Below are 26890 nucleotides of genomic sequence, written 5' to 3' on the forward strand. Positions count from 1 at the left end.
TTATAAATGAATGAACGAATGAATTATTTTATTTCAGACAGCAACAAGTCCACATGTGTACATAGTATCATTGAAACATACTTAAAATTAACAACACCAATCAAATAAAAAAGATACATTTATTAAAAACTAGCGACCCGCCCTCACTTCGCTTCGGAAACTGTAATTTATTATTGATTTCTCCTCTATTTAATTGATGTTATTATACATATAAACCTTCCTCTTTAATCACTCTATCTTTTAAAATAAACCATCAAAATCCGTAGCGTAGTTTTAAAGATTTAAGCATACATAGGGATAGACAGATATAGGGACAGAGAAAGCGACTTTGTTTTATACTATGTAGTGATAGCTGTTATCAGTTGAATATATTTCAAATATTCCATTCAACTGATGCTTACTTCGAACCAAACATTATTATTATTATTATTATTTAGTCCGCAAGTGAACCATGGTACAATGGTTCAAGTACCGACATAACGGTCTGTTTATGCCGTCAATTGGAATATTTTGGATATATCCATGTCCTCGCTTCTAATCTGTCACCACGGTTAAAACAACAAATATTTCCGTCCTCAGCATCAGTGCGCCCAGCCTGCCACGTGCTGATGAAGCAGTGCGTGAGTTCCCCGTGCCAGCACGGCGGGATCTGCTCCGAGGGATGGAACAGACCCCTGTGCAATTGTTCTGCTACGAACTACGGCGGACCGACTTGTGGAAGAGGTAATGTATCTCATAAAATCAAAGCTGCGGTAGGCAGCGGCTTGACTCTGCCCCTGGCATTGCTGACGTCCATGAGCGACGGTAACCACTCACTACCAGGTGGGCCGTATGCTCGTCTGCCTACACGGGCAATAAAAAAAAAATATCTTTTCAGGAAATTCTCAGAAACTGAACCGAGAAATTAGATTCATTTATAAAAGTGGAAAACTGTCGTGGAAAACTACTATTGCTCAATAACAATAGAAGTAACTTACGTGTCGTCGCGTAATGTTTTATCCACGGTATTTAGTAGTCGTCGTGGCCTAAAGGATAAGACGTCCGGTACATTCGTATCTAGCGATGTATCGGTGTTCGAATCCCGCAGACGGGTACCAATCTCTCTTAGAAATACGTACTTAACAAATGTTCACGATTGACTTCCACCGTGAAGGAATTAATAAAATCAAACCCGCAAATTTATAACTTGCATAATTACTGGTGGTAGGACCTCTTGTGAGTCCGCACGGGTAGGTACCACCACCCTGCCTATTTCTGCCGTGAAGTAGTAATGCGTTTCGGTTTGAAGAGTGGGGCAGCCGTTGTAACTAATCTGAGACCTTAGAACTCATATCTCAATGTGTATGGCAGCTTCTACGTTGTATACTTCTATGGGCTCCAGTAACTACCTACAGTACAGTTAACACCAGGTGGGCTGTGAGCTCGTTCATTCATCTAAGCAATCTATATGTATAAAAATGAATTGCTGTTCGTTAGTCTCGCTAAAACTCTCGAACGGCTGGACCGATTTGGCTAATTTTGGTCTTGAATTATTTGTGGAAGTCCAGATAAGGTTTAAAAGGTAAATAAATATGAAAATTCTCGGAATTAAATAAAGTTTAGGTCCTTTATTTATCGATTGAGGTCTGCCGCTATTGCAGAGTCACCAACAATATTCCTCAACGGCAGCCAGCACCTCACAGCGTCTCTAGGGCCAGAGCACGTGACCCAGACGGAGGAATTAATGCTTCGATTCAGGACCAGTAGGGCTGGTCTCTTGCTGCGAACCGCATCAGAGCATTCGGCGGATCGAATAGAATTGGCCGTAGCTGCTGGTCGGATCAGAGCGAGCGTCAGGCTTGGAGACAGGGAGAAGGTAATTTTAGTTAAATGTTGAATCTGTTGCCGGTCATGGATCAACAAGGACACGAGACTGGCGCTTCAATATTACAAATATAAACTGGATGATTTAAATAAGATGCTTTATACCAGTTTAGTTTTTTCAGATGGGTCTTATCTTTATCTTCGTTTGATTCAATCAGATGTTCAATTTAACATAATTAGGTCATGTTTGGAGAGCTCAATATTGAATAACACTTTTCATAATTACGAAATCTTCTAACCTCATTCTAACCTTAATTGTTAAATGTGATTTTAAGTCTCCCCTAACACTAACAACCATGGTTTGATCAAAACAAGTGATCTATATAGATACATAAAAGGTGGGTGGCGCATTTACATTGTAGATGTCTATGGGTTCCAGTAACCACTTAACATCAGGTGGGCTGTGATCTCGTCTACCTACCTAAGCAATAAAAAAAAACATAGAGCTTGTGTCAGACGTGTCAACATGTGCTATGCCTTCTAGAACCTTCTAGCAGGAACTAACGTAGCGGACGACAACTGGCACACGGTCCGGTTCTCCCGCCGGGCCTCGAACCTGAGGCTGCAGGTTGACGGGGCGGCCTCGGTGCGCGGTACGTTATGTACGTATGTACGGGGCACCACCCGCACCCTTTTGTTTTACCCTCCGTAGTCAGGTCGGTACGAGCTGTCTTGTTGGTTAGCTCTATGTCACTCGCGCGGGAGACGATAGTGACGGTCAACGATAACTGGTAGGGCATTTATCGTCACGTGATTGTTTACTAATACACAAATTATAATAATAATAAGTAAGAAAGTTTCTGCAAATAGATGATCAACCACATAATGCAATAGTAGAACACACTTAATTAGCCAACCCCATGAAACCGTGACATTTACTTGAGCGTGTCGGTAAATGTCACTAAAGTACTACCAGCGCAAGCTGAGAAAGCAAAAATTAAAGAAAAATAATAATAATAAAATCATTTATTGCCTTTCACATTAAATAAAATAAAATACAAAAAAAAAGAAAAGAAAAAAAAAGAGAAAAAGGGAGGTGGCTCAACTAATACTGATCAAGGTCGATAAATCGAACAGCGCTGATTTTCAGTCACTGATGAAATTGATTGATTAAATCGCTGTTGAAAGAAAATGTGGGTACTAAGAAATTTAGTCGACACTGCCGGCGTCAATATCGTGACGTCATAACGAGGAGTCGGCTGTTTCGCCCGTTAGTCCCATAAACAGTTAATCTAGACTTAGACTAGTCTAGTTAAAAAGTCATATAAGAAAAAACATTCCTTGAGAAATAAAGTTCTAAAATGTAACCGAATTTGCTTTTCCGTGATTCCAATTTTGGAACTGAATCATTATTAAACTTATTCTTCAGTTATTTAAGCGATGATTCAACAAATAAGTTCCGTCTGGTAATCAATATTAACGGAAATACTAAAGGGAGGGTTTTCCATCGAGCGGTTGATATTTTTCAGTAGAGCAATGTTCCGTTCTTCATATTCGTAACTTATATACATTTATTTTGAAAATGTCATAAGCGCGATTCAGACGTTTGTCAAATATCGTCTATCCTACATTGGCCCCCGTTACGCAATACCTTAAGCAACAAGACAGCCGAAAAAGAAACTACAAAAGTTTGAGATCTCTCGTACAGACACGAGAAAGCTCAAATTTTGACGTCACTCTCCTATTACAGGGCTGAATAGGAGAGTGATTAAATGTTAGACGTCCCGCTTGTGTAGATAGTCGCTTATTTTTGGTTGGTTTATAGCTGGCACTTGTATACACTGTTTTGTTGAATGCTTTTAATTTATTTTTCCTTCGTTTTTAATTTAATTTCTTTTCCCTGTAGTAACTTTTGTTTTAACTGAACTTGTATATATGTGCTATATTAAATACAAAAATGTGTGTATATCTATTAGATTATGAATATTTTGATTAAATGATAAAATCCGTTCAGATTTTCATGCGAAGTTAATGTCAGTTACTAAAGGACTTTTAAAATAAATAAAACGTAACATTTACCATGTTTTATTAGCCTGTTGTTGTTTAATTATTCAATACTTCTTCTAGACGCTAACTATAACTGTTCATGGAAATTAGCTATCTATCTGTGAAGCTTAAATGTCGTGGCGCTGATCTCTGTCTGTACATAATCCTTCGAATGGCTGTAAAACTAAATTGTTTACTTTGCTAGTTTTGTTTTAATTTACCGTCGATGTTGTGGTTAGGCGTAACGTCGTCTCTGTCAACAATAAATAAAATTATCGGTCCCAATTTACAGCCGAAACCATACTAGGCAAGGCGTCGACTTTAGAGATATCGACCCTACATCTCGGCGGATTGTACCACCCGGAGGAGGAAATCCAGATGACCTCGACATTACCAAACTTCGTTGGATACATACAGAAATTCGTTTTCAACGGCATCAAGTATATCGATATGGCCAAAGCACTCGGCGTCGGAAGCGGCGAAGAGCACAACCGTATATACGACACGTCGAATATAATTTTCAACGGGAGATTCGTGAAGCCAGACTCCCTGAACGTTTACAAAGCGGTTACATTCAAATCGAAGCACACGTACGTGGGGCTGCCATTGTTGAAGGCTTACGCGAACACGTATCTAGACTTTTACTTCAGAACGACAGAAATGGACGGTCTGTTGTTTTACAACGGCGGCAAGAAGCAGGATTTCATTGCCATAGAATTAGTGAGCGGGCATGTTCACTGCGTCTTCAATCTGGGCGATGGCGTGGTCACAATGAAGGACAAACTGAAGAACTTCTTGAACGACAACCGATGGCACACCGTGTCGGTCAGACGGCCCACGCCGAAGATACACACACTACAAGTCGACGATGACATCGAAATGCACACGACTAGTAAGTTAAAAGTCCCGTTTTTTTTGCCATTTGATATTGGTCCTTATTAGCAATGTCTAGATTGTATTATTTATTTTCAGGCTCGAATCTAATGTTGGAACTAGACAGTGTCTTGTACGTAGGAGGCGTGCCCAAGGACATGTATACTGTACTGCCGGTGGGCGTGTTGTCCAGGCAAGGTTTCGAAGGTTGCATGTCCAGCCTTGACCTGCCAGGGGAATCGCCATCATTATTAGAGGATGCCGTTGTACCTAGCTCGTCTTTGGGGTCTGGATGCGAAGGTATTTGTTATGTTTATGATAACTCCTTGTTTTTGCGGCATGAATTAGACCTATTTTTGACTAAGGACTTATCGGGGTCATTCTCCACCAAAATGTATTCGCTTTTATTTGAAGATAAGAAAGGCTCTCAATACTGAAATTATAGCTACTATAAAGTATAGAATGACACATCTTCAAGAGGCTTTTAGCTGGTTTTAAGTCCGTTGGTCTATCACAGGTGATTACTGGATATTAAAATCCTCAGTAATTAAATTTCAATACTTTTAAAATGTGTCTGAAGTACTTTAAAGGATCCAAAGAGATTCGAGAGAAAGCCAGAGACTCGCTCGTCGATTTGATTAGGAAAATTTACCGCATTTTTTACATTATCTAAAACAATTAATGTCCATTATCGTAAATTGGCGGACTTAATCTAACTTAACAAGTATATCTAATACGAATAAGAAATACGAGTATACCATAATACGTACGTAAATATTTACATATACATGTTTACATTAAACAGTTAGATATTAATTTTGGAAATGTGGCAAGGCGTTAGGTATTGATTGACTGATGCAAAATTGGGCCGTTATTCTAGGTCCAACGAAGTGCACCCACAACGCATGCGCGAACAAGGGTGTGTGCGTGCAGCAGTGGAACACGTACGTGTGTGATTGCGACCTCACGTCCTTCACTGGGCCCACGTGCTACGACGGTATGTACCCTAATGTTAATCCTAGTGTTCTCTTAATCTTTTTCTCGGATATGGATTAATCAACAGCTTAAATTCTACAATTCAATCCAAGAATTTGTAATGTAATTTTGGTAATCCAAATCCCAAAGCCCAAATCTCAGAGACTGGTTTCATTATTCATTTTTGAACAAGCTACTACAACGGTACGTGCCCTAGTGTTAATCCTAGTGTTCTCTTAATATTTTGCTCGGATGTGGACTAATCAACAGCAACAGCAGCAATTCAAAACAAACATTTGGGAAGTAATTTTGGTAATCAAATCCTAAAGCCTAAATCTCACTGGTTCGCTATTAACTTTCAATCGAGCTATAAGAAAACCTGTAAAAATTTGTTTCGAAAAGTTCGAACGAGTCCACGGATAGACTTTGATCCCAAATCCCAGAGATTGGCCCATTATTAACAATAAGCAATAAGTAAAACTTGTAAAATTTTGTTTTGAACCTTTATGTCTACGGAGAGACTTCAGTCCTCGGTCTTGTACCGTATGGTCCATGAAGAGTGCTCTGTCGAATTGTTTGAGAGAATATCATCATTTCGTTTTTATCACCGTATCGCTCGCCACCGGACCAGTGCTCACAGTGCGTTTCCACAGATCTATTCTGCCACGTACTGTCTGGCTTTTCTTCAAAGGAAGCTTGCAGACGTTCCACAACAGTAGAAAGTGTCTTGTTCCTACCTCCGGCATTGATGATGTCTAGCGCGACGATAGCCATCCAATGTCAGATGAGTGTCTATAAAAAATGGCAATTGAAATTTTAACCTTATGTTTGAAGGTTGGCGATTATGATGTTTCTTGTGAGCCTGCGACCCCATATCATTGCGTCATTTACAGTTTGGAGCGTTCGTAAAATATTTCGAAATACGATTATATACTTTTGTAACTTATTTGTATTGTGTGTACCCAGAATCAATAGCTTACGAATTCGGACCAAGCAGAGGGACAATAACCTACACGTTCCCGCCCAGCTCAGTAGCGGATACGGAGATGGACAAAGTGGCGTTAGGCTTCGTCACCAGCAAGGCAGATGCTGTGTTACTGAAAATCGAGTCTTCAAACACTCAAGATTATATGCAGATGGAGATTGTAAGTGAGGCCGGAAAATCTTCAACCAAGTCATAATTCCGTTCGATTAAAAAGGCCTTAATGTGGCCTTAATAAAAAAAAATTGTATTTTTTTATTTGTTTTTTCGTTTATTGTAAATATTTTTACTTATTTAAAAAAAAAGAAAATATTTGAGAAATAACCAAAAATAAACTCAGTTAATATTGTTATTTATATTTTGACATGCAACAAGTGTGTTATGCTGACATCTAAGTTGAAATAAATGATTTTGAATTTGAATTTGAATACTAAAAACAACAACTGCTCTTCAGATTCGCGGAAACCTTTTCATGGTGTACAACGTTGGTGCTGGTGACCATCCGCTCGGCGACGAGACGACCAGGGTCGATGATGGAGCGTACCACGTGGCGAGGTTTACGAGGAACGGCAGCCGATCGTCGCTCCAGCTCGACAACTATGACGTCATCATTCGGCATCCGCAAGGTGGAGAGATTTTTTAAAGTTGACTTTAGGGAACTTTTCGTAAAAAGTCAGACCGCTAAGGTTTGTAATAAAAAACACGTGTGGCACTCGGGGACTGCCGCGGAAAGCAAAACATTAACTGTCCCCTTCACACTCATAAGCTAGACCGCGCGAGAGAGAGATGGGCAGACTTTAGATGATGCGCATGCAGTGCGACGTCACGCCGTGCGCTTATTTACAAACAGTACACAAGTGCAACGTGTGAATGTGTTGAACGCGAGCTACATGGTAGGCGGAGTGGGGGTGCTAGGTTTTATTTTCGTGACGGAATTTCTTGATTCGGTATAAAACCTATACAATAGCTTAAAATAATTCAAGGGTTTTGAAGCAGTCGTGACATCTTGTTGGAACTATGGGATCAGCGATTTACAATACAATTGACGGTTGGTCATGTCTCAAGGAGGGTGACGGCATTCCCTTTAGAGATCCAATGGACCCTGCAATAAAATGAAGGTTACCGTTCTGTTTCTAGGTGGTCAGCAGTCGACGATCTTCAACAGCATGTCGGTGGTGACGGTGGGCGGCGGCGGCGGCTCGGCGCGCCCGTACAGCGGCGTGCTGGCGGGGCTGGTGGTGGACGGCGTGCGCGTGCTGGAGCTGGCGGCGGCCGGCGACCCCGCCGTGTCCGTGCGCGGTGACGTCAGACGTGCGCACGCGCCGCTCGACAGGGACATCAACAGGATGCAACAGGTACGAACATATCATATCCCAAGGTGGCTGGTGGCATTTACTTTGTACATTACATGTTTATGGACTACGGTAACCACTTAACACTAGTGGTGAGCTCGTTCCATTTAAGCAATAAAAAAAAGAGCATGACCTTATGTTTTTCTTTTATTGTTCTTACAACTATTTATAATAACTAGACGACGACCTGTTTTTTTTTTTTTTTATAAATTGTGTTTTTTAGAAAGTATATTTAAATACGAATTACATATTGATAAAATGATGAAATATTCCAAGATCGTTTAGGCATTTTTATGTGAACACGTGAGTTCAAAAGACACAAATAATATAAATAAACCATTCATTTTCTTGATCTAATCTTAAACCAAACATTCATTGGCTTCTGGTGGCTTAACAACGCCATCTGCTGAAATAGCTTTAGTGTTATTGTGTCTTTAAAGCAGTTAGTTGCTCTCAATTATGAAAAATAGTATTATTATTCGCCCATAGATGTCGATAAAGTTGATTATCAATAAAGTTGATGATTGAAAACACGAATAAAACAACATTTTCTGAAAATAAATCGTAGCTAGATCGATTTATCGCCCCCGAAATCCCCTGTATACTAAATTTTATAAAAATCGTTGGAGCCGTTTCGTTATAAGAATAAAACTTAATGAAAATTACATTGGTATAATACAATTTCGAATTGCCTAAGAACCAATCATTTGCACATTGTTTTAAACAGACACTGAGATAGAAATAACATCATAATTCTGTGGATGTTGAAGAGCACCCAGTAATAGCTGGACGGGATCAGGGTCACCTACCCCGTATCTTCCATGACACAGACAATTATAGTGAAATGATACAATACAATAAATAAATGAAATTCTTTTGTTCTATCAGACCCCGCCATCGGGCTACGGAGGGCCGGGAGTACTGGACGAGCTCGTATACTCGGGAGCAGGCTCAGGATGCCGAGATGATGACGAAGACGCGTGCGTACTCCCCGACGCAGGGTCTGGTGATGACCTCATCACTCCCGTTTATGTACCTTCGACTAGGAGACCACCTTCGAAGACGCATAAGGTTTGTTTTGATAATATTCAGTGACGTTAATACATCGTATGCCTCTACTGTCTAAGGAAAAATACAACACTATTGGCACAACCACACGGTTGCCGAAATAGCAACATATTAATCGTTGCTATGGGTGTGGCAAATGTGGCTAAAGGTTCCGCCGAAGAATGGGCAGTCTGGTTCTTACAGATGGAGGTATAAGCCAGCACAAATAAGTACTATTATCCACTCAGATCTGTCCGGCAGCAATCCATGCGGTTCCGAAGCCTTTTTTGTAAAGCAATCAAGAATTCGGTCCCGTGTGCCAAAGTCGGCGATGAGATGTCTATTAGTTCCGGCGATAACAACATACTAGCCGGCCGTTAGCTTCGTCAGTCCAGTGGGAGACATATAAAAAATCGCTTGTCTTCTTTTTCGAAATACATTCGGTATTAAACGTGAAAACAGAATTAAAATGGTCAAATTTAGAAGTTTCTAGTCGCTATTTGGGTGCTCCACCGCATTAATATACCAGAGCCTTTGCACAACGGGGGCTAAAGCTCACGGAGTGGCCTATATCCATCCCCATCCCTACCTCATGAAAGCCACACCGATTGACGTGTCCGACGTATGTATCCGGCACAAGTTGACTCTCGGGAACCACCAGCTCTCGGGAACTGAACGTATCGTTTATCCTCTTCTAACGCTGGTGTTAGAGAGAGACACACGATGTGCATAACGTGTATTGCGTCTGGCAGTGAAATACAGTGTAAACGTGTCGGTTGCAGGGCGACACGAGTGGTAAGCTGATGAAGCCTTGCGACGACGAGGACTGCATCGAAGGTTCAGGGTCCAACGGCGAAGAGATCACGGAACCAGAACGTCCGGCGACAACGTGAGTAGATTAGCTACAACGCTGCATGACATATCATCATCATCATCGTCATCAGCACTAAGTCGTCCATGCTCTATCACGCTAGTGGTGATGGTCAGACACTGAACAAGTCAAGCACTACACTAGTCGGTATTAGATTTAGTTCTATGGATATTGAACACAAAGTTTAAACTTTTTCCTAAAGGATATAAATGTATTTTTAGAAGTTGAACCTATAGACACCATATGTATAAGATACAACGAGGAATACCTTCAAAACGGAACGAATGACGCATTTATAAACTCATTTGCTCATATTAGTTTGGAGTACGACTTTTTTCGATGTTTTATTTGCATTTGTCACGCATCAGTTAACGCGCGGAATCAGCCATAATGAAGTTACTAAAACAACAATTATATTTGCTTAAATTAATAAAGAATAATGTTTAATGTTAAGTTTAAGGTAACTGTAAGGTAACTGAGTACTGTTTTGAGTAACGCCATCTGGCGTCAAATAACAAAAACAGATATTAAAACAATCCTCGATAGGGAACGTTCGAGAACAATTATGGCGATACGAGTAACGCCATCTGTTGTACAAGCATCGAACGGATATCGAAATGTCTAGTACTATCGAGAATATTCTAGAAAATTTTGGACATCTTGTTACCATGATCAAAGTGTTGGAGAGTTGACAATAAGGCAGTTAATAGTCAGTTCTATTTAAAGTGAAACAACTAACAGATCATTTGTAGCGCAGTGAAAGAAGTGAATTGTGATATTAAAGTCTACCTTATGTGTCATTGTAATTTAATTTAGTTTTAATTAGTTTTTCGTTGAGAGTGTGGCGGATAGTTATGATACAACGCGAGATATTTGACAGATGCCTGAATCTCGCTTAGGACATTTTCAAGACAAGCTTGCATAAATATACTAGTTCCGAACAACAACATTCGGACCGTTGGTCTACCGAGCAAATATCACCCGCTCGGTGGGAGATCTTCTTTTTGTCGTTTAAGACTTCCACAAGAGTTTTATTTATTTGGAGTCCCAGCTCGTAGCAGTATTTCCCTCAGTTTCTAGAACGTTCTATCTTCAGTCTGCTCTCGTGTTGACAGGTCGATGTCGTCCAGCACGCACAGCATGACGCCGCCCGCGCCCGCCACCACGGAGCGGCTGCGGCCCGACGTGACGTCACCCGACGTGACGTCACACGAGGTGCCGCGCACCACGCTGCCCGACCACGACAACATCCACGCCGCCACGTTCGGCGTGCACACCGAGACCAACAGAAAGACAACCCCGGACGGTGAGATTGTGATTGTACTATTTTACCGCTAATTTATTTAAGTGTTAGAGTTCAAAATTCGACAATGGATTGAACATATTATTAACATATCTATACTTTATTTATTTATTTTTTATTGCTTAGATGGATAGACGAGCTCGCAGCCCACCTGGTATTAAGTGGTTACTGGAGCCCACAGACATCTACAACGTAAATGCGCCACCCACCTTGAGATATCAGTTCTAAGGTCTCAGTATAGTTACAACGGCTGCCCCGCCCTACAAACCGAAGCGCAATACTGCTTCACGGCAGAAACAGGCAGGGTGGTGGTACCTACCCGCGCGTGCACACAAGAGGTCCTACCACCAGTAAAATTTATTTACCCGACAATAATCCTAAATTCTCTATTATAATCCACTCAATGAAAAATCGTCTTAAAGATCACACGCATACGGCGCATTTCACTCCGACCGATCGCCACGAAGAGGAGCCGACGCACACCACCGCCGAGGACACCAACCACATGCCGGAGTACGAAGACCGCAACGAGAACGAGATAGAAGCTCGCACGCCCACCTACGAGATCGAGGGGGAGCAGGACAGAGCACCCGGGCGAGTCCACCCGGACTACAACGGCTACGAGCACGAGATCACCACCAAGTGGTATCACCCGAAGACGACGGACAACAGAGTCGTGCCGCCAGAGTCGGAGTTCTTTGCCACTATCGTTGGTGAGTTTTAGTACTAGCTAAATAAAAGTGTTCACAGCTTATCCAACATTAAATTTTATTTTTATTGCTTAGATGGGTGGACGAGCTCATAGCACACCTGGTGTTAAATGGTTACTGGAGCCCATAGACATCTACAACGTAAATGGGCCACTTACCTTGAGATATAAGTTCTAAAGATCTCAGTATAGTTACAACGGCTGCCCCACCCTTCAAACCGAAACGCATTACTGCTTCACGGCAGAAATAAGTAGAGTGGTGGTACCTACCCGTGCGGACTAATAAGAGGTCCTACCACCAGTAATTAATGGCTGCGCTACTCTTAAAAAAAACATGATTGTTTCACGGGAGATTTAGGTAGGAGAGTGGTACCTACCCTTGAGAGACGGTATGTACTCATTTAATTATAACCGTGACTCTGATATCCACATTGCCAGTTAATTAATTTGGTTAGTTGTGCAGGCAGACGTGATAGGTTAGCAAGGAGGATTAAGTTAGAAAATATAAAGACAATACTATTGCTGGTGATATTAGGGGAGTAGGGGTCGCCAAAAAAGGCCAAGGTCGTTACGATGACAGAGTGTTCTTTTGTTACAGGCATAGTGGCGTCGATACTGATAGCCATAATATTGATAGTCATAATTGTGCTCAAATACATCGTGTTCAAGTTCGACCCTTCGTACAAAGTCACAGAGGACAAGAATTACCAGCAAGGAGCCAGCGCCGCGTTGCTAGGCAACCAGGTATTTTATCTTTTAAGCATCATTTCCATTCAGTATTTTCTAATGGAAATATTATAGTTTACCCAGAGACACAGCCCACTGAGTTTCCCGCCGGATCTTCTCAGTGAGTCGCGTTTCCGATCTGATGGTAGATTCTGCGAAGCACTGCTCTTGCTAGGGTTAGTGTTAGCAAAGACGTCAGGTTTGAGCTTCGTGAGCTCACGTACTTGTTAAGGGTACCTGAAATGGTCTCTCAAGACCATCAGCTTAGGCAGGAAAAAAAATTAGTTTAGAATATTTTCATGGAGTTTCCATTGTGGATTCTGACTACCTAAGAATTAAAGTGGTGGGAGTGAGTGAGGGGCAAAGTTTAAAAAATTGCAAAAAGCATTCAGTTCTGGAATGGACTCCATGTCTCAGCCTGTGACAGCGGAACAGCTTTTTTTATTGCATTGATGGGTGGACCTGATGTTAAGTGGTTACCGGAGCCCATAGACATCTACAACGTAAATGCCGCCACCCACCTTCAGATACGAGTTGTAAGGTATCAGTATAGTCACAACGGCTGCCCCACCCTTCAAACCGAAACGCACTACTGCTTCACGGCAGAAATAGGCAGGTTGGTGGTACCTACCCGTGCGGACTCACAAGACGTCCTACCACCAGTAATTACGCAAATTATAATTTTGCGGGTTTGATTTTTATTACACGATGTTATTCCTTCACCGTGGAAGGCAACCTTGAACATTTGCTAGGTACGCAGTAAAATTGGTACCTGCCTGGGATTCGAACACCGTTGCATAGCTAGATACTAATGCACCGGACGTCTTATTCTTTAGGCCACGACGACTTCAAGTTTAGAAGTGTAGTGTATGCTCATAGTATCTGTCCGCGCAGAGTCACTCTGGATACCAGACGGGAGTGCAGGGCGGCGTGGCGGCGGGGGGGCAGGGGGGCGCGGGCCGACCCCTGCAGCCGCTCGCCGCGCCCCCTCCCCACCCTGTCAAGAGGGACGGAATCAAGGAGTGGTACGTCTAGACCACAGACGCTACAATAACCCGATTTAATGTTAATGGCTTAATCATGACACGTTGTAAACAACACACTGATATTAAAACAGCAATGTTGATGGTCACAGAAGTAGGCTTTATCAGTTCAATCTAGAAAGTCTTTCTCCGCAGTGGGGTAGGCATAGACATACACAACGCTTATTCCCAAAAAATACCTCTATATTTAGTTGGTCGTGGTGTCGCTGTGTTTCATGGTGTCTGTGACCACCCTCCTCTAAGTGAGCTACATATTATCTGAAGCTCTCAAGTAGAAACAATAACTGCTAAAGCTAGAAATAAGCAAAAATGTGTAGTATTAAAAGCCATTAACGCTAAATCGACAACAGATCAAAAGACAATGGACATATCAAGGATTCAAGTGATGTGTAAGAAAACGATTTAAGATTAGTCGCTTCGTCCTGTCAGCATCGAGGGATGTTGGGTTTACTCGCATTTATCATGTCAACAGATGATCTAAACATTGTGCCACCTTAACTATTACGAAATGTCGTATTCCCTATACATATAAATTTGCATCAAAGTATATTTACTATTATACTAAACTACATCTAGTCAGTTCTTCAAACGGCTCGCGGACGTACTGAAAAATAATCTTCCTAAAGAACTATTAGCCTATTTCTATTGGAAAACACGTTATAATAATTTAAATCATTTACTTTACAATCAAAATGCAAGGAAGTTTAATAACCTAAAAGTACATATTATAATCCGCAACACGCTTCGTCAGATTACAGAAATAGAGTTATCAGCAACAAGCTTCGTCAAAAAGTACAATACTTACCTTCAGCTACAAGCGTCGTCATAAGTAACATAAAGGTCCACGCTAACAGCAATGCGCGCGTAGGCATCGGCTAGTCAAACAAGCCACTCTGGATCGCACCTGGCCCGAAAGTACCCATTACGCTAGCAGCATTGCCACGCTGTATGGCAATGGATAATCTCTGGACCAGGTACGACCCAGACCGAGGATCGCGGCTTTGCTCTCTGAGACGGTTTCCAATATAATAAATTGTATGAATTTGATAACAATATGTCAGCGAATATAAATTAAAAAGGTGTATCACTTAAAACTGTTCCAAGGCTATATTTGACATACGAAATAAACGGTGGCATGATGAATGTGAAAGAGCATTCGTAATTAATAAATTGCACGATCATTGGGACGACCTCAGAATGTTAGGGAACTAAGTCGATAGATTAAGAGGAGACATACCGACTGATTCGCAAGTGTTGTAGTCATTGTAAATAATAAATATTCCTATGTTATAGTTGTCACTTGTGCAATCGATTTTAGTATTTGATATGAACGAAATTTCATTGAGAAATGTCCGACTGTACAGACAATAAAATTCTAATAGAAGACTTTCAGTATGATTCTCAATTGGCGAAATAAAAAAAAAAGCATAAATGGAAACTTGTAAATGAAACTATAACAAGACTTGAGAAGTATCTTGACAATTCAATTATTACCGATAGTGGTATAACTAGAGAGGTTTAATTTATGGCGGTACTTAATTTTGGGGCGACTCGGATCTTCGTCCTTTTTAGCGTTGTAGCTTTTATTATCTCCGCACATACATATCCAGCCATTATTAGCAGTGTAAACCCAAAAATAATACAACACAACATTCAAAGTAGAAAAAAAATTTTGCATGCTATGAGGATCTATGAAAAACAGGTACGAAATAACTCGTTGAGTACATGCCGATGTAGAAGCGTAGATAAAGTACAAAGTGTACTCGAATGGCTTGTGAAAAGTGTTGGTTGCTGGTAAGTTAAAACAGATATCAGTCTTCTATGGATAGATACCAGACTTAACGAACTAAAGACAAAAGAAGAAGGAAATAGAAATCAAATAAAACTTATTACGGTGGTTGCTCGAGGTTTGATTGCGACCGTGATCAAGATAAAAGATAATTAGAAAAAATAAAGCCGGAAATTTTATTGATTAAATACAGGTACAGTCGGACACAAAACTGGAATTGCATAGTAACAATGTGTAAATAGATAAGTTAGTTAATTTAATCTAGATCAGTAACTATTTGGGCTCTTCGATGACTGTATATTGCAAGTTGACTATTAATATTGTAATGCCTCTCTTAGCTTTACTAATACTAAGACTCGATTGTTTCAAAGATTTACTAGTCTTACAATTAATCCGTAAATTTATTTCTTTAACTTTACCTCCTTTATAATCCAGTTGTTGATACTAATTGGGGCTATGAAACTTATCAATACCTAATAGCGTTCTAATAGCAAACTTAAGCTGCCATCTTGAAATTTATGCATATCGTTCGAATGAAGACTATGAAATGGTTTATACATGATTTTTTCTGAATAAAATTTCTTATATTTCATATATAATATACAAAAGAAGAAAGTATGTATTAGCAAATCATAATCATTGGTAAGAATTTAGAGTTGGCGATTGAAAATATAGAAGCAATTCATGTATTCTGAATGAATAAAACAAAAATGTCATAAGTGCCATTTTGCCTTATTTAGATATCATGAAAACTGACTACGGTATAAGAATGATATATGAATTGCTTTTGAATTTTCAGTTTGTAGAATGGCGTAGATACCTTCAAGTATTTCTACGAGCTTGTAGATTTGGTACGAATTAAGGACATAGTATATTAGGTTTTTTTTAACCATTTTCTATTTATTTGCATCTGGCTTAAAAGTGATAGTTAGAGTGATAAGTGGTTATCAAACATCTTATCCGGGCTTTTATCTTAAAAGGTAATAAAGCGTAATTACTTTCGAACTTTTTCTTTCTTTTTGGCCCAACAATATCTTGCCTCTAAACTAAAGGTTGGCGATTTTGGCACAAAACGCATATTAAAATGCTTTCAGTATTTACAAAGCTTCAAAACGTGAAGTCGAATGTGACATCCTTGCCTTGTACCAACATCACTAACAGCGTATTGAGTGACGACGCGGTGCAGATATTGAAAGCGATCGATAAAAACAGATTTGAATTACCTAAAATAAAAAGAGAACTTTTTGATTTGAGCCTACCTTAAATCCTCTTTATCCTGATGAAAATCTTCACTTCTCTCACTCTATTTAGTACTTTCGAAGTCCTAAGATAACTCTTCTCTGCTAAAATAAATATTTAGAGTAATTACCGTCCCGTTTTCCTCTTACCATCTGAGCAATGTTTCATTTTAAAATACCTACGTGCGGTGAGGCTTTCTTGCATTTTCGTGCATAATTAAAATGCAAGATTGCACCGAAAACGTTTATCGAATAAATTGTTACAAAGCACAGGTTCTAGAAATATCTAATGTTGCATTTATTGTAAATAGTTAATTAATATAATATATATATAAAATATAAATATGTAAATTAGTTTTAAGACAGTTAACGTGTATGATCACACTCGTTTTACGGCACAAAATGTTTGGCTATTGGTTTATCTGTCAATTTTTAGTGGTAATAAATTTGAATGTAAACTAATTTGTGGATTTACTATAGTTATTTATATGATTCCTATTTGGATGCCGCTGGGATAGTTGACGGGAGTGAATTTAAATAGTCTCTTCATGAATTTAAAGTCATGAGTAGATTCATTCACCTGCCTTCATTAAATTTTCAGTAAACGTGACGTGACTCATATTTTAAATAACTTTCTATAATACACGCATTAACACTAATCATTTTCATGACACTAATAATATAAAATTTAATTATCCTTAAATACATCGATAAACTGAGCTATACGATTTTATATAATATATTACTTTAAAGCAGTTTTTCTAATTTTCAAAAATTTTCCAAAAAAAACCACTCCACAGAGTTTTTTAGAATATTTCCGGGAAATAAAAAAAATCGTGATTGTGGGAAATTTTAAATTCAATTCTAGGTAATATGCAGCGGTATCTTAAATAGAAGAATTAGAGCATAAGTAAATAAATTTTTGTTGCAAAATATTTCATGTAATAATATACGATTTCGGATCGGACCAAGTTTTGTTTTGTGAAAACAACAGTTGAAGTTGAAATTAAAAATGTATTAAAACTATTATGTATGTAAATTAAGTTTCTTGTCTTTTATTACCCCTAAGAAACATTTTTACCACTCGTATGATTGATAAAGGGTAGGTACTTGATGTGAAAACAAACAAGTATTCGTGAGTTTATGGTTTTCGAGTTACTAGTGGTCCCGCAGTAGTCGAAATTCGACTATAATTAATTGGAATTGTAAGTTTGTACACTATTACGATTGTATTTTATACTTCTATGATCACAAATTTCGCCAAGAATACACTATAAAAATATTAACAAAGACAAACAATATTTAATCTATTCTCAATTTGACAACAGACGTCAAGAACAAAAGTTTGACAATAAATAGTATGCATGCGTGTGTGCGTCAAATACATGGTATGTAGTGTGTGTAATGTTTTCTTTATTGATTTAATGTATCTTTTATGCTTTATTTTAAAAAAAATATTAGCATTGTGCACTTCTTCTCTATATTCTCTATAAGTGTGGAAAATTTCATACTTCTCCGTCCGCGCAATTTTTGTAAAAAGGGATACAAAGTTTTTGCTTCACGTATTAATATCGAGCTATAAGTTGTCGTGGATAAATGTTACTTGAGATTGTAGGTACCGAATGTAAATCATTAAGTTTGAGATATAAGATCGATGTCTCAATAACTCTGACTATGCTATGCTTCAAACTTTGATAATGCCGTAATGTCGTAGAGATAATACGAAGCTACCGCTTAGTGAACAGAAAGCTAATCATTTTTTAAATTTCTATCATGGCACTCGATGCATTTCTGCCAGCGCAGTGGTAATTTCTCAATTCCCTTCTTGAAGAAGTCAGGTATACCGGAGCTAGCAAATACTTCAAAGGCATTTTGTAGTGCTTCTCGGGTATTAAATTTATTCCCTGTCAAAAAAACGTCCAAACTTTGGAAAAAGTTGAAATTTTTTTGGCGTAAGGTCTGGTGAGTACTATGGATGACGCAAAACTTCTAACTCTAGGTCACGTAGCTTTGAGACCGTCTGTAGTGTCGTATGAGGTCGTGTGTTGTCGTCTGGGAGCAGCGGGGACGAGAGGACCAACACTGGCCAGAAATTTGCGAGCCTCTCCACATTGTGTCCATTTTCTCACAGAACAGCACCGCAGTAATGTGGACACCATTTGGTAAAGAGTTGTGATGAATCATACCGGCTCTAGACCATCAAGCAGTGACCATGGTTTTTTAAAGGTAAGTTTTCGTTTGGGATATTAACTAAATGCTATACAACATGATGAGCGCCTATGATTTTTTTTTTCACTTGTATGCAGACGAGAGCATATGGCCCACCTGATGGTGAGTGGTTACCGTCGCCCATGGACTTCAGCAATGCCAGGGGCAGAGCCAAGCCGCTGCCAACCGCAACCGTCTGCAACTTTATGTTATGTTGAGCAACGGGATGCATGCCTGAACGCGTTCGTCACACTGACGATCGCTTAGTTCGTGGAGCACCCACCCACGCATCCACTTTAGCTTTTTTTACCTTGTCTATTTGAAACAAATGGACCAATATTGTTTTGATGCGAAAGTTCAGAGTTGCCGCTAACTCAGCGGTAGATTAAGCATTATCAGCTTCCGTTATTACCTTTAATTCTCACCTAGTGTTAAGTGCTTACTGGAGCCCATAGACATCAAGAACTTTAATGCCGCCACCCGTCTTGAGATATGAATTCTAAGTCGCAGCTTTTGCAGTACAACGGTTGCCCCACGCTTCAAGCTGAAATGCATTACTGCTGCACGGCAGAAATAGGTAGGGTGGTGGTACCTAGGTACTCGTGCAGTCTCACAAGACATCCTACCACCAGTAATTATGGAAATTATAATTTTGGGAGTTTGGTTTTTATTACACGACTAGATTTTGCCCGCGAATCCGTTCGCGTGGAATAGTTACTTTGGCGTAACGCTAAATTTTACCCCCACTTCATTTTCATAGAAAATGAAAATATTTTTGAATTATAAAATATTAAGGAGGCACTTAAACCCCTATTTTGAAACATTCTTTATTGGTGCTCCACTTATATTGGTCTTACCGTGATAAATACCTATAAGCCTATAGCCTTCCTCAATAAATGGGCTGTTTACTACTGAAACAATTTTTTAAATCGGACCAGTAGTTCCTGAGATTAGCGTGTTCAAACAACCAAACTCTTTATCTTTATAATATTAGTCTAAATATATTATTCCTTCACTGTGGAAGTCAGTCGTGAGCATTTCTTAAGTACGTATTTCATTTAAAAAAAACGGTACCCGCTTACGGGATTCGTATATCAATTATCACAGTTGCATCGCTTGATACGACTGCACCGGGCATTTTATTCTTTAGGTCACGACGACCTCAATCTTTAAGACTAATAACGAGTCGGGCTTTTGTTTTTTTGTGTTCACTTCGTACATGATTAATGTTTTGTGCCGTTTGTGCGGCATTGCTAACACGACAGAATATATACATTTACTGCTGGTAAGGACTTCTTGTGAGTCCGCACGGGTAGGTACCACCACCACCCTGCCTATTTCTGCCGTGAAGCAGTAATGCGTTTCAGTTTGACGATTGGGGCAGCCGTTGTAACTATGTATGTCTTAGAACTTATATCTCAAGGTGGGTGGCGCATTTACGTTGTAGATGTCTATGGACTCCAGTAACCACTTAACACCGGGTGAGCTGTGAGCTCGTCCATCCATCTAAGCAATAAATAAATAAAACATAATTAATGTTACGTTTCATATGACCAGTACTGTAAAACGGCAACTTGATAGGGTAAAACCCATTTTTAAGGAGAAATCCACGTAAGGCGTAAGGAAAACGTTATGGTACCGTCATGGTAGTAATGCGTAATGCGTAAAGCAGTAATGCGTTTCGGTCTGAAGGGTAGGGCAACCGTTGTAGCTATACTGAGATCTTATATCTCAAGGTGGGTGGCGCAACGTTGTAGACGTTTATGGGCTCCAGTAACCACTTAACACCAGGTGGGCTGTGAGCTCGTCCACCAATCTAAGCAATAAGAAAAGAAAAAAAATGGAAATCATTGGAAAAGCGAGTCCTATTTACTGTCATTATGGAAGGCAATCATAATGATGAAGAGAATGGCGTCGGCGATGTTGTCATCATCATTTTAAAAACACCATGGAACCAGTCTCTATCCGTCATATATAATACTATATAATACCATAAATTAGCATGTCCGACCAAAAAATTTAAAGTGGTGTGGTCTTATTTAAGTATTTACTTGAAATAGGATTTCAGTACATTTGAGTTGTATTTGTATCACCAGCTCTTTTTTACTGTTGTCAAAGCTAGACGCGCATACCATTAGCCTAGTTTTGAGTGGAAACTGTCTTCCATGGATATAAGCGACGCCGGACATACAAAAAAAAAACTGCGCTAAATCACAACTACCACATATTTTAAATCGTGTCGTAAGTTCTGGAACCGCTACAAAAAAGTTAAAGAAAAAAATAATGATAAATGATTGCATAGGGTCAATCATTTTTATTTTATTGCTTAGATCGGTGGACGAGCTCACAGCCCAACTGGTGTTAAGTGGTTACTGGAGCCCATAGACATCTACAACGTAAATGCGCCACCCACCTTGAGATATAAGTTCTAAGGTCTCAGTATAGTTACAACGGCTGCCCCACCCTTCAAACCGAAACGCATTACTGCTTTACGGCAGAAATAGTTACGGTGGTGGTACCTACCATTTTTTTACTCTTTAAGTATAACACATGCTTCTCAGCAGTAATACGTAGTTGATAGAACCTACACACGATTGTGGACATGCCCTAAGATTGTCGCTCAAGGTGTTAGGAATTCAGAAATTAAGTAGGAAAATATGTGACCAAATTTAATTGGTCTACGGAGGGTTGATAGCACAGAGCTATCAGTAGTCGCGATTAGGACCACATATCCACTGTCTGATGAACACCCAAACAAATACACAATAATTTAATTTTTGTTTAGCATACTTCAGAACGTTACAGGATGAGTGCGTAAAAAAAGAAATAATAGTTTATCAAAAACTAAAAAAATACGCTTTAATAGCAAATCCAACTAAAATAGAAAATCAATTTTAATAAATTTGAATTAAAAATAGTGTAATAAAAAATGATTTTATTGTAAAAAAAGCGTAAGGTGCTTGGTATCAGTAGTTATAAACATGTTATGAACAGATATGAATAGAAGGGTTATTTTGATAATATCCTGAAAAGCACCCCACGCTTTTTTACAATAAATCAATTTTTTCTTATACTATTTTTAATTCAATTTTATTAAAACTTATTTTCTATTTTTTAGTTGGATTTTCTATAAAAGCGTTTTTTTTAGTTTATTAAACTATTATTTATTTTTCAATTTTTAATCTAATTTAATTGTTTCAATTTTTTTTAAATATTAAATTGTCATCGGTCCTTAATAAGTATGCCAAATTTTGAGTTAATCCGACGTTTTGAAGGGGGTCAAAATCATGCTCAAAGATTTCGTTACACACTAACATACACACGCCTGAAGCTAATAAAAGCGTATTAAAAAGACGCTTAGAGAGCTACCGGAGTACATTAATTCAAAGGACTCTGAAGTAGTAAAATTTTACAATTAATATTCTGTAAATTATTCAACAGTTATTAAAGGAAACAGGCACTGAAGTCGCACCTATAAACAGTCCACAGAATTGTCATCGATTTATGTTACAGCTATTAGGCAAATATGTACTGTTAGACTTAAATACAAGGTCCGCGGAAATATAATTTGAAATAATGTCTCGTAATAGTCTCCGTTGTGGAGGTCAATCAAATATCACCGTTTATAATAGAAGAGGTCAGAACTTTGTAATTTCACGATGATACATCATACAAGCTTAAGTCATAATATCGGCCATAATGCTACTGAGATTACTGTAACATTCACGCTAAGTAGCGTCTTGAACGAAGTCATCGCAGGGATATTCAAAGAACAGAGTTTGGCTTACGTTAAATAATTATGATGAAGTTATTGCAAATAAACGTCCGCCATCTGGTAATTGGGAAGTATTTCAAAAAGTAGAAGAATTATTGATGATGCTTCTGATATTTACATATTATGGACGCCGATAATCTATTACTTTTAAATGAGAGAAGCGAGTATTTAATAGAAGCGATAGCGATAATAATAAACATTGAACAAAACGATAGCAATTATGTAATATAAAAAAATTGTATTCTCGAAAATCTGTATGACAAAATTAGGTACTTTGAAGCGAAGAAAATTCAAATCAATTTGGAAAAGATTCCGTTCTGAGGAATTCAATTTCAACGGAGCTCGACATTCAACATTTCCTATGAAATTCTTAAGCGCTCCATAAGTTCAACAAGCAAGATGCGCATTTTACTTATGTTATTACTTACACATTTTGCAACGTCAGCAGTAACTGAAAACCCGTTGCTAATGACAACTGGAAATTCTGATCAGATAGCAAAAACGGCTGAGTGCGTTTTAAAACTATCCGCAAAGTACTTCGTGGAGAGAAAAGCACTAAGCGGCAGCATAGTCATTATCAATGTTAACTCTTATTCGTCTACTACACAAGGGCTACTTTTGAAAACCATACATAGCAGCATAAAATACTCTGTTATGGCGAAGGACTCTTTTTACCCGCATGCGAACGCATCCCATTTCCCGGAGAAAGCCAAAAATTATATGTTGATTCTCGAAGAGAGAACTGAGTTAAAGCGGAACATATTTCAACTGAATAAGTTGCCTAGTTGGAATCCATTAGCTAAAGCTGTAGTTTTTTACCAAATCAAAGGAAACGAGAGTGCGCAACGAATCGCCATCGAGTTTATAAACGAACTGCGAGAACACAAATTTTTCAGGAGTATAATATTCATAAATAATGGAACGGAGTCTGGTGTTACGTCTTATACCTGGCGACCGTACAGTGAAAATAATTGTGGTGGAAAATGCGACTCTGTGTATGTGCTGGATCGGTGTAAAAACAATTTCGTAGAACAGATTGAACCTCAACCCGAATGGTTTCCTTCGAACATGAATGGCTGCCCGTTAACCACATACGCTATTGTTTCTGAACCGTATGTTATGCCCCCAATCAGAAAAATCCCGAATGCCAAATTCGATGACGTTTACGAATTCCAGAAAGGTGGAGAGACTAATTTAGTGAAAACAATCGCAGAGTTCTCCAATATGACATTAATTGTGCGATTATCAGCTATAGAAGAAAATTGGGGTATCATCTATGCGAACGGAACAGCCACCGGGGCTTATGGCGTATTGAGAAATGATTCTGTCGATATAGTTTTTGGGAACATTGAAGTTACCAAACAAATACGAAAATGGTTTCATCCGACAATCAGTTACACTCAAGATGAAATCACTTGGTGTTTACCTAAAGCCGGTCAAGCCTCTGCCTGGGACAACTTAGTCATTATATTCCAATGGACAATCTGGGTGGCGACATTCACTAGTCTCATTTTGATGGGCTTACTTTTTCACTACATGTATTACAGAGAGAAGAATAAGAAAATAACTAAATGGCCAACGAATTCATTACTTATGACTTTCAGTATGCTATTAGGATGGGGTTCGCATTTCGAACCGAAAACCGCCACATTCCGCATTTTGATCTTCGGTTGGCTGTGTTTCAGCATAAACATGGGGATTTCGTATGAGTCGTTCTTAAGAAGTTTCCTAATGCACCCCAGATTCGAGAAACAGATAGCTACAGAGTCAGACCTGATTCAATCTGGAATCCGTTTTGGCGGTAGAGAGATTTATCGTACCTATTTCGAATCTAATGATGCTTCCTCGTCTTATTTGCACACCGAGTATAGCTCCACTACGTTTTCTGAGGGGATAAGGCGTGCCGCTTTGAATCGCGATTTCGCCGTCGTGTCTTCAAGGAGACAGGCTGAGTACCAAGATCAGAAATTAGGGAAAGGTGCGTCGTTGATTTATTGCTTCCCTGAAAGTGATAATTTATATAAATACAGCGTCGTATTGTTGGCTAGGAAATGGTTTCCGATGTTGGAAAGGTTCAACGGTATAATACGTAGCGTTTCCGAGAACGGTTTGATAAATAAATGGAACGATGAGATGTTTATTCATAGGGTTTCGTTGGAGGGAGCGAGTACTATTGTGCCGTTAAGCATTCAGCATTTGTTGGGAGCGTTTATGTTTATTGGTTTCATGTACGGAACTAGTGCTTTTATTTTTCTTGTAGAAGTCTTTGTTGGTTTCGTGCAAAGGAGAGCTTTCTTATCGGCGTTTTTCTGTGGAAAAAAGAAACGTTTTTCAGCTGTTTTTAAAGTTAAAGTGTAGCTCTATATTTATAATTTTCGTAATAATATCTGCGCTTATTGCCCAATGAGGTGTAATATGAATTCTTCGTTTGAAATATACCAGAATTTTAAAATTTTCTTAGTAAATTTATATATTTGAATGAAATATTTTAGAGAGTCTATTTCACATAGTCTGGTTACGAATTAATTTCGCAAACTAACTTTGGTAAGAATCTTTTTTATTTTAGAATTAGGTACTAAATAATTTAAACAGTTTAATGCTAGTGAATTAGCTACAGTAGGCGGCTTCTAGAAAATACTTCGTTTCAAAGCTACAATAGTTCAAGGCTTTCCATTTAAAATCTATTACCTAATTTTAAAGCAACTTAACTTCTTAAGGACTAAGCACTTAGTAGACACTAAGTTTAGAAACAAGGCTTTATCTTAATCGTAACGAGCCTTTGATTTTAATTAAGATAGCGCTTATTGTTGCTTCAATACAAATGTCTTTGTTAAATGAGTCAGTGTGAATATTAATTCCGTTTTGAGTAGATAATTAATTCTAGCCTATTTTGAAGTCTTCAAATATATTTTACAAAGCTGTAAGAAAACTGTATTTGTGAATTTTAAATTTTGTTTTGAAATCATCATGGCCTAAATAACAGAACGCGTCTGGTGTATTCGTGCCGATGTGACTATTCCGATGTTTAGATACCCGACACATATAGCAAATTTTGCTAATGAAATATGAACTTAGCATAGATTTTTATTAGACTTAGCTTAGAATGGTTGCCACGACGAAGGTCTAACATTGTGCAATGTGAAATATGATTTGCGTCATTATTAGTGGCATTTTGTAAGTCTATACGGTTAGGTACCACCATCATAACCACTTTTGCCGATTCATTGGGTAACTCTTTAGCATGGGACAACCATTGTCATTATAACTCAGAATTCAACCTCATGTCTCAAGAAGGGTAGTGGCATTCACTTTCTATCACTAAGCTTTAGTATTCGCTTAATGTCATGGTGACGCAGGTGAGCGTCACCTTAAACGTGAGCTGATGAGCTGAAAGGGAGCATATGAACTCTGCGGAGAATGAGCGGACACGAAAGGGTTGGTAGGAAAACGGGACTTACTTGGAGGCTGATGCTGGCACTATCACGGTCGTAGTGGTGTTCCTCTGCGATGGGTGGCACATACACCTTTTCACCGGTTCACACTCAACCTTTTACTTAGTATCGAAAGGCGCGCGCGCACAATTTACTCAATATCGAACGAGCGTATCTCCGCGTGCCGTCATGTACCGCACTGTTATGAGAGGTGCGGGGTGCGTACGGGCGACGGCACCCGAGTTGAGCCGAACATTTACAAACGTCGCGCTGTCGCGCGAACATCCTGGGGCGGCCGGGGCTGAACTTCTTCATGTGCTGAATCCAGCGGCAACCTGGCTAACTTGAACACAGGTCTCCGCAGACTTCCATGCTTCGTGTCCAAATCCACGACTATGATCACTCCATCCTTGCCGGGTAACGTGCGGATAATTCTTCCAAGTTTCCATTGCAGCGGGGGCTGATTGTCCTCTTTGATGAGGACGAGCTCTCCAACTTGAGGAGGTGAGGATGTGGAAAGCCATTTGGAGCGGGTTTGGAGGGTATGGAGATAGGATTTGGTCCACAGAGTCCAAAAACGCTGAGAGAGAGCTTGGATGAGCTGAAAACGCTTAAGAGCTGATAATGGCCTATCATCAAAAGATGGCTCAGGAAGAGCGGTGAGTGGACGGCCAATAAGAAAGTGGCCAGCTGTTAGTGGCTCAAAATCGGAGGGATCT

The 26890-nt window shown here is 39.3% G+C and overlaps 2 protein-coding genes across 3 annotated transcripts in view; both read left to right on the top strand.

The window, feature by feature from the left end:
- Positions 1 to 17800, top strand: part of LOC101744215 (neurexin 1) — a 193118-nt gene extending 175318 nt beyond the window's left edge. For both annotated transcript variants that reach the window (XM_012688613.4, XM_012688612.4), the window contains exons 14-28: positions 580 to 723; positions 1641 to 1855; positions 2348 to 2465; positions 4142 to 4741; positions 4822 to 5022; positions 5603 to 5719; positions 6664 to 6842; positions 7134 to 7305; positions 7817 to 8034; positions 8920 to 9102; positions 9861 to 9967; positions 11065 to 11255; positions 11675 to 11965; positions 12560 to 12705; positions 13582 to 17800. In XM_012688613.4, coding sequence (XP_012544067.2) covers positions 580 to 723; positions 1641 to 1855; positions 2348 to 2465; positions 4142 to 4741; positions 4822 to 5022; positions 5603 to 5719; positions 6664 to 6842; positions 7134 to 7305; positions 7817 to 8034; positions 8920 to 9102; positions 9861 to 9967; positions 11065 to 11255; positions 11675 to 11965; positions 12560 to 12705; positions 13582 to 13722 — 3023 coding nt within the window. In that variant the 3' untranslated portion in view covers positions 13723 to 17800. The remainder of the gene's footprint in view (positions 1 to 579; positions 724 to 1640; positions 1856 to 2347; positions 2466 to 4141; positions 4742 to 4821; positions 5023 to 5602; positions 5720 to 6663; positions 6843 to 7133; positions 7306 to 7816; positions 8035 to 8919; positions 9103 to 9860; positions 9968 to 11064; positions 11256 to 11674; positions 11966 to 12559; positions 12706 to 13581) is intronic.
- Positions 17801 to 23139: 5339 nt separating this feature from the next.
- Positions 23140 to 25098, top strand: LOC101744071 (uncharacterized). Its single transcript, XM_004924053.5, has one exon. It carries the CDS (start codon positions 23140 to 23142, stop codon positions 25096 to 25098), a length of 1959 nt encoding a protein of 652 aa, XP_004924110.4.
- The last annotated feature ends 1792 nt before the right edge of the window (positions 25099 to 26890 follow it).

Source organism: Bombyx mori, chromosome 25 (assembly GCF_030269925.1).
Source record: "Bombyx mori chromosome 25, ASM3026992v2".
NCBI lineage: Eukaryota > Metazoa > Arthropoda > Insecta > Lepidoptera > Bombycidae > Bombyx > Bombyx mori.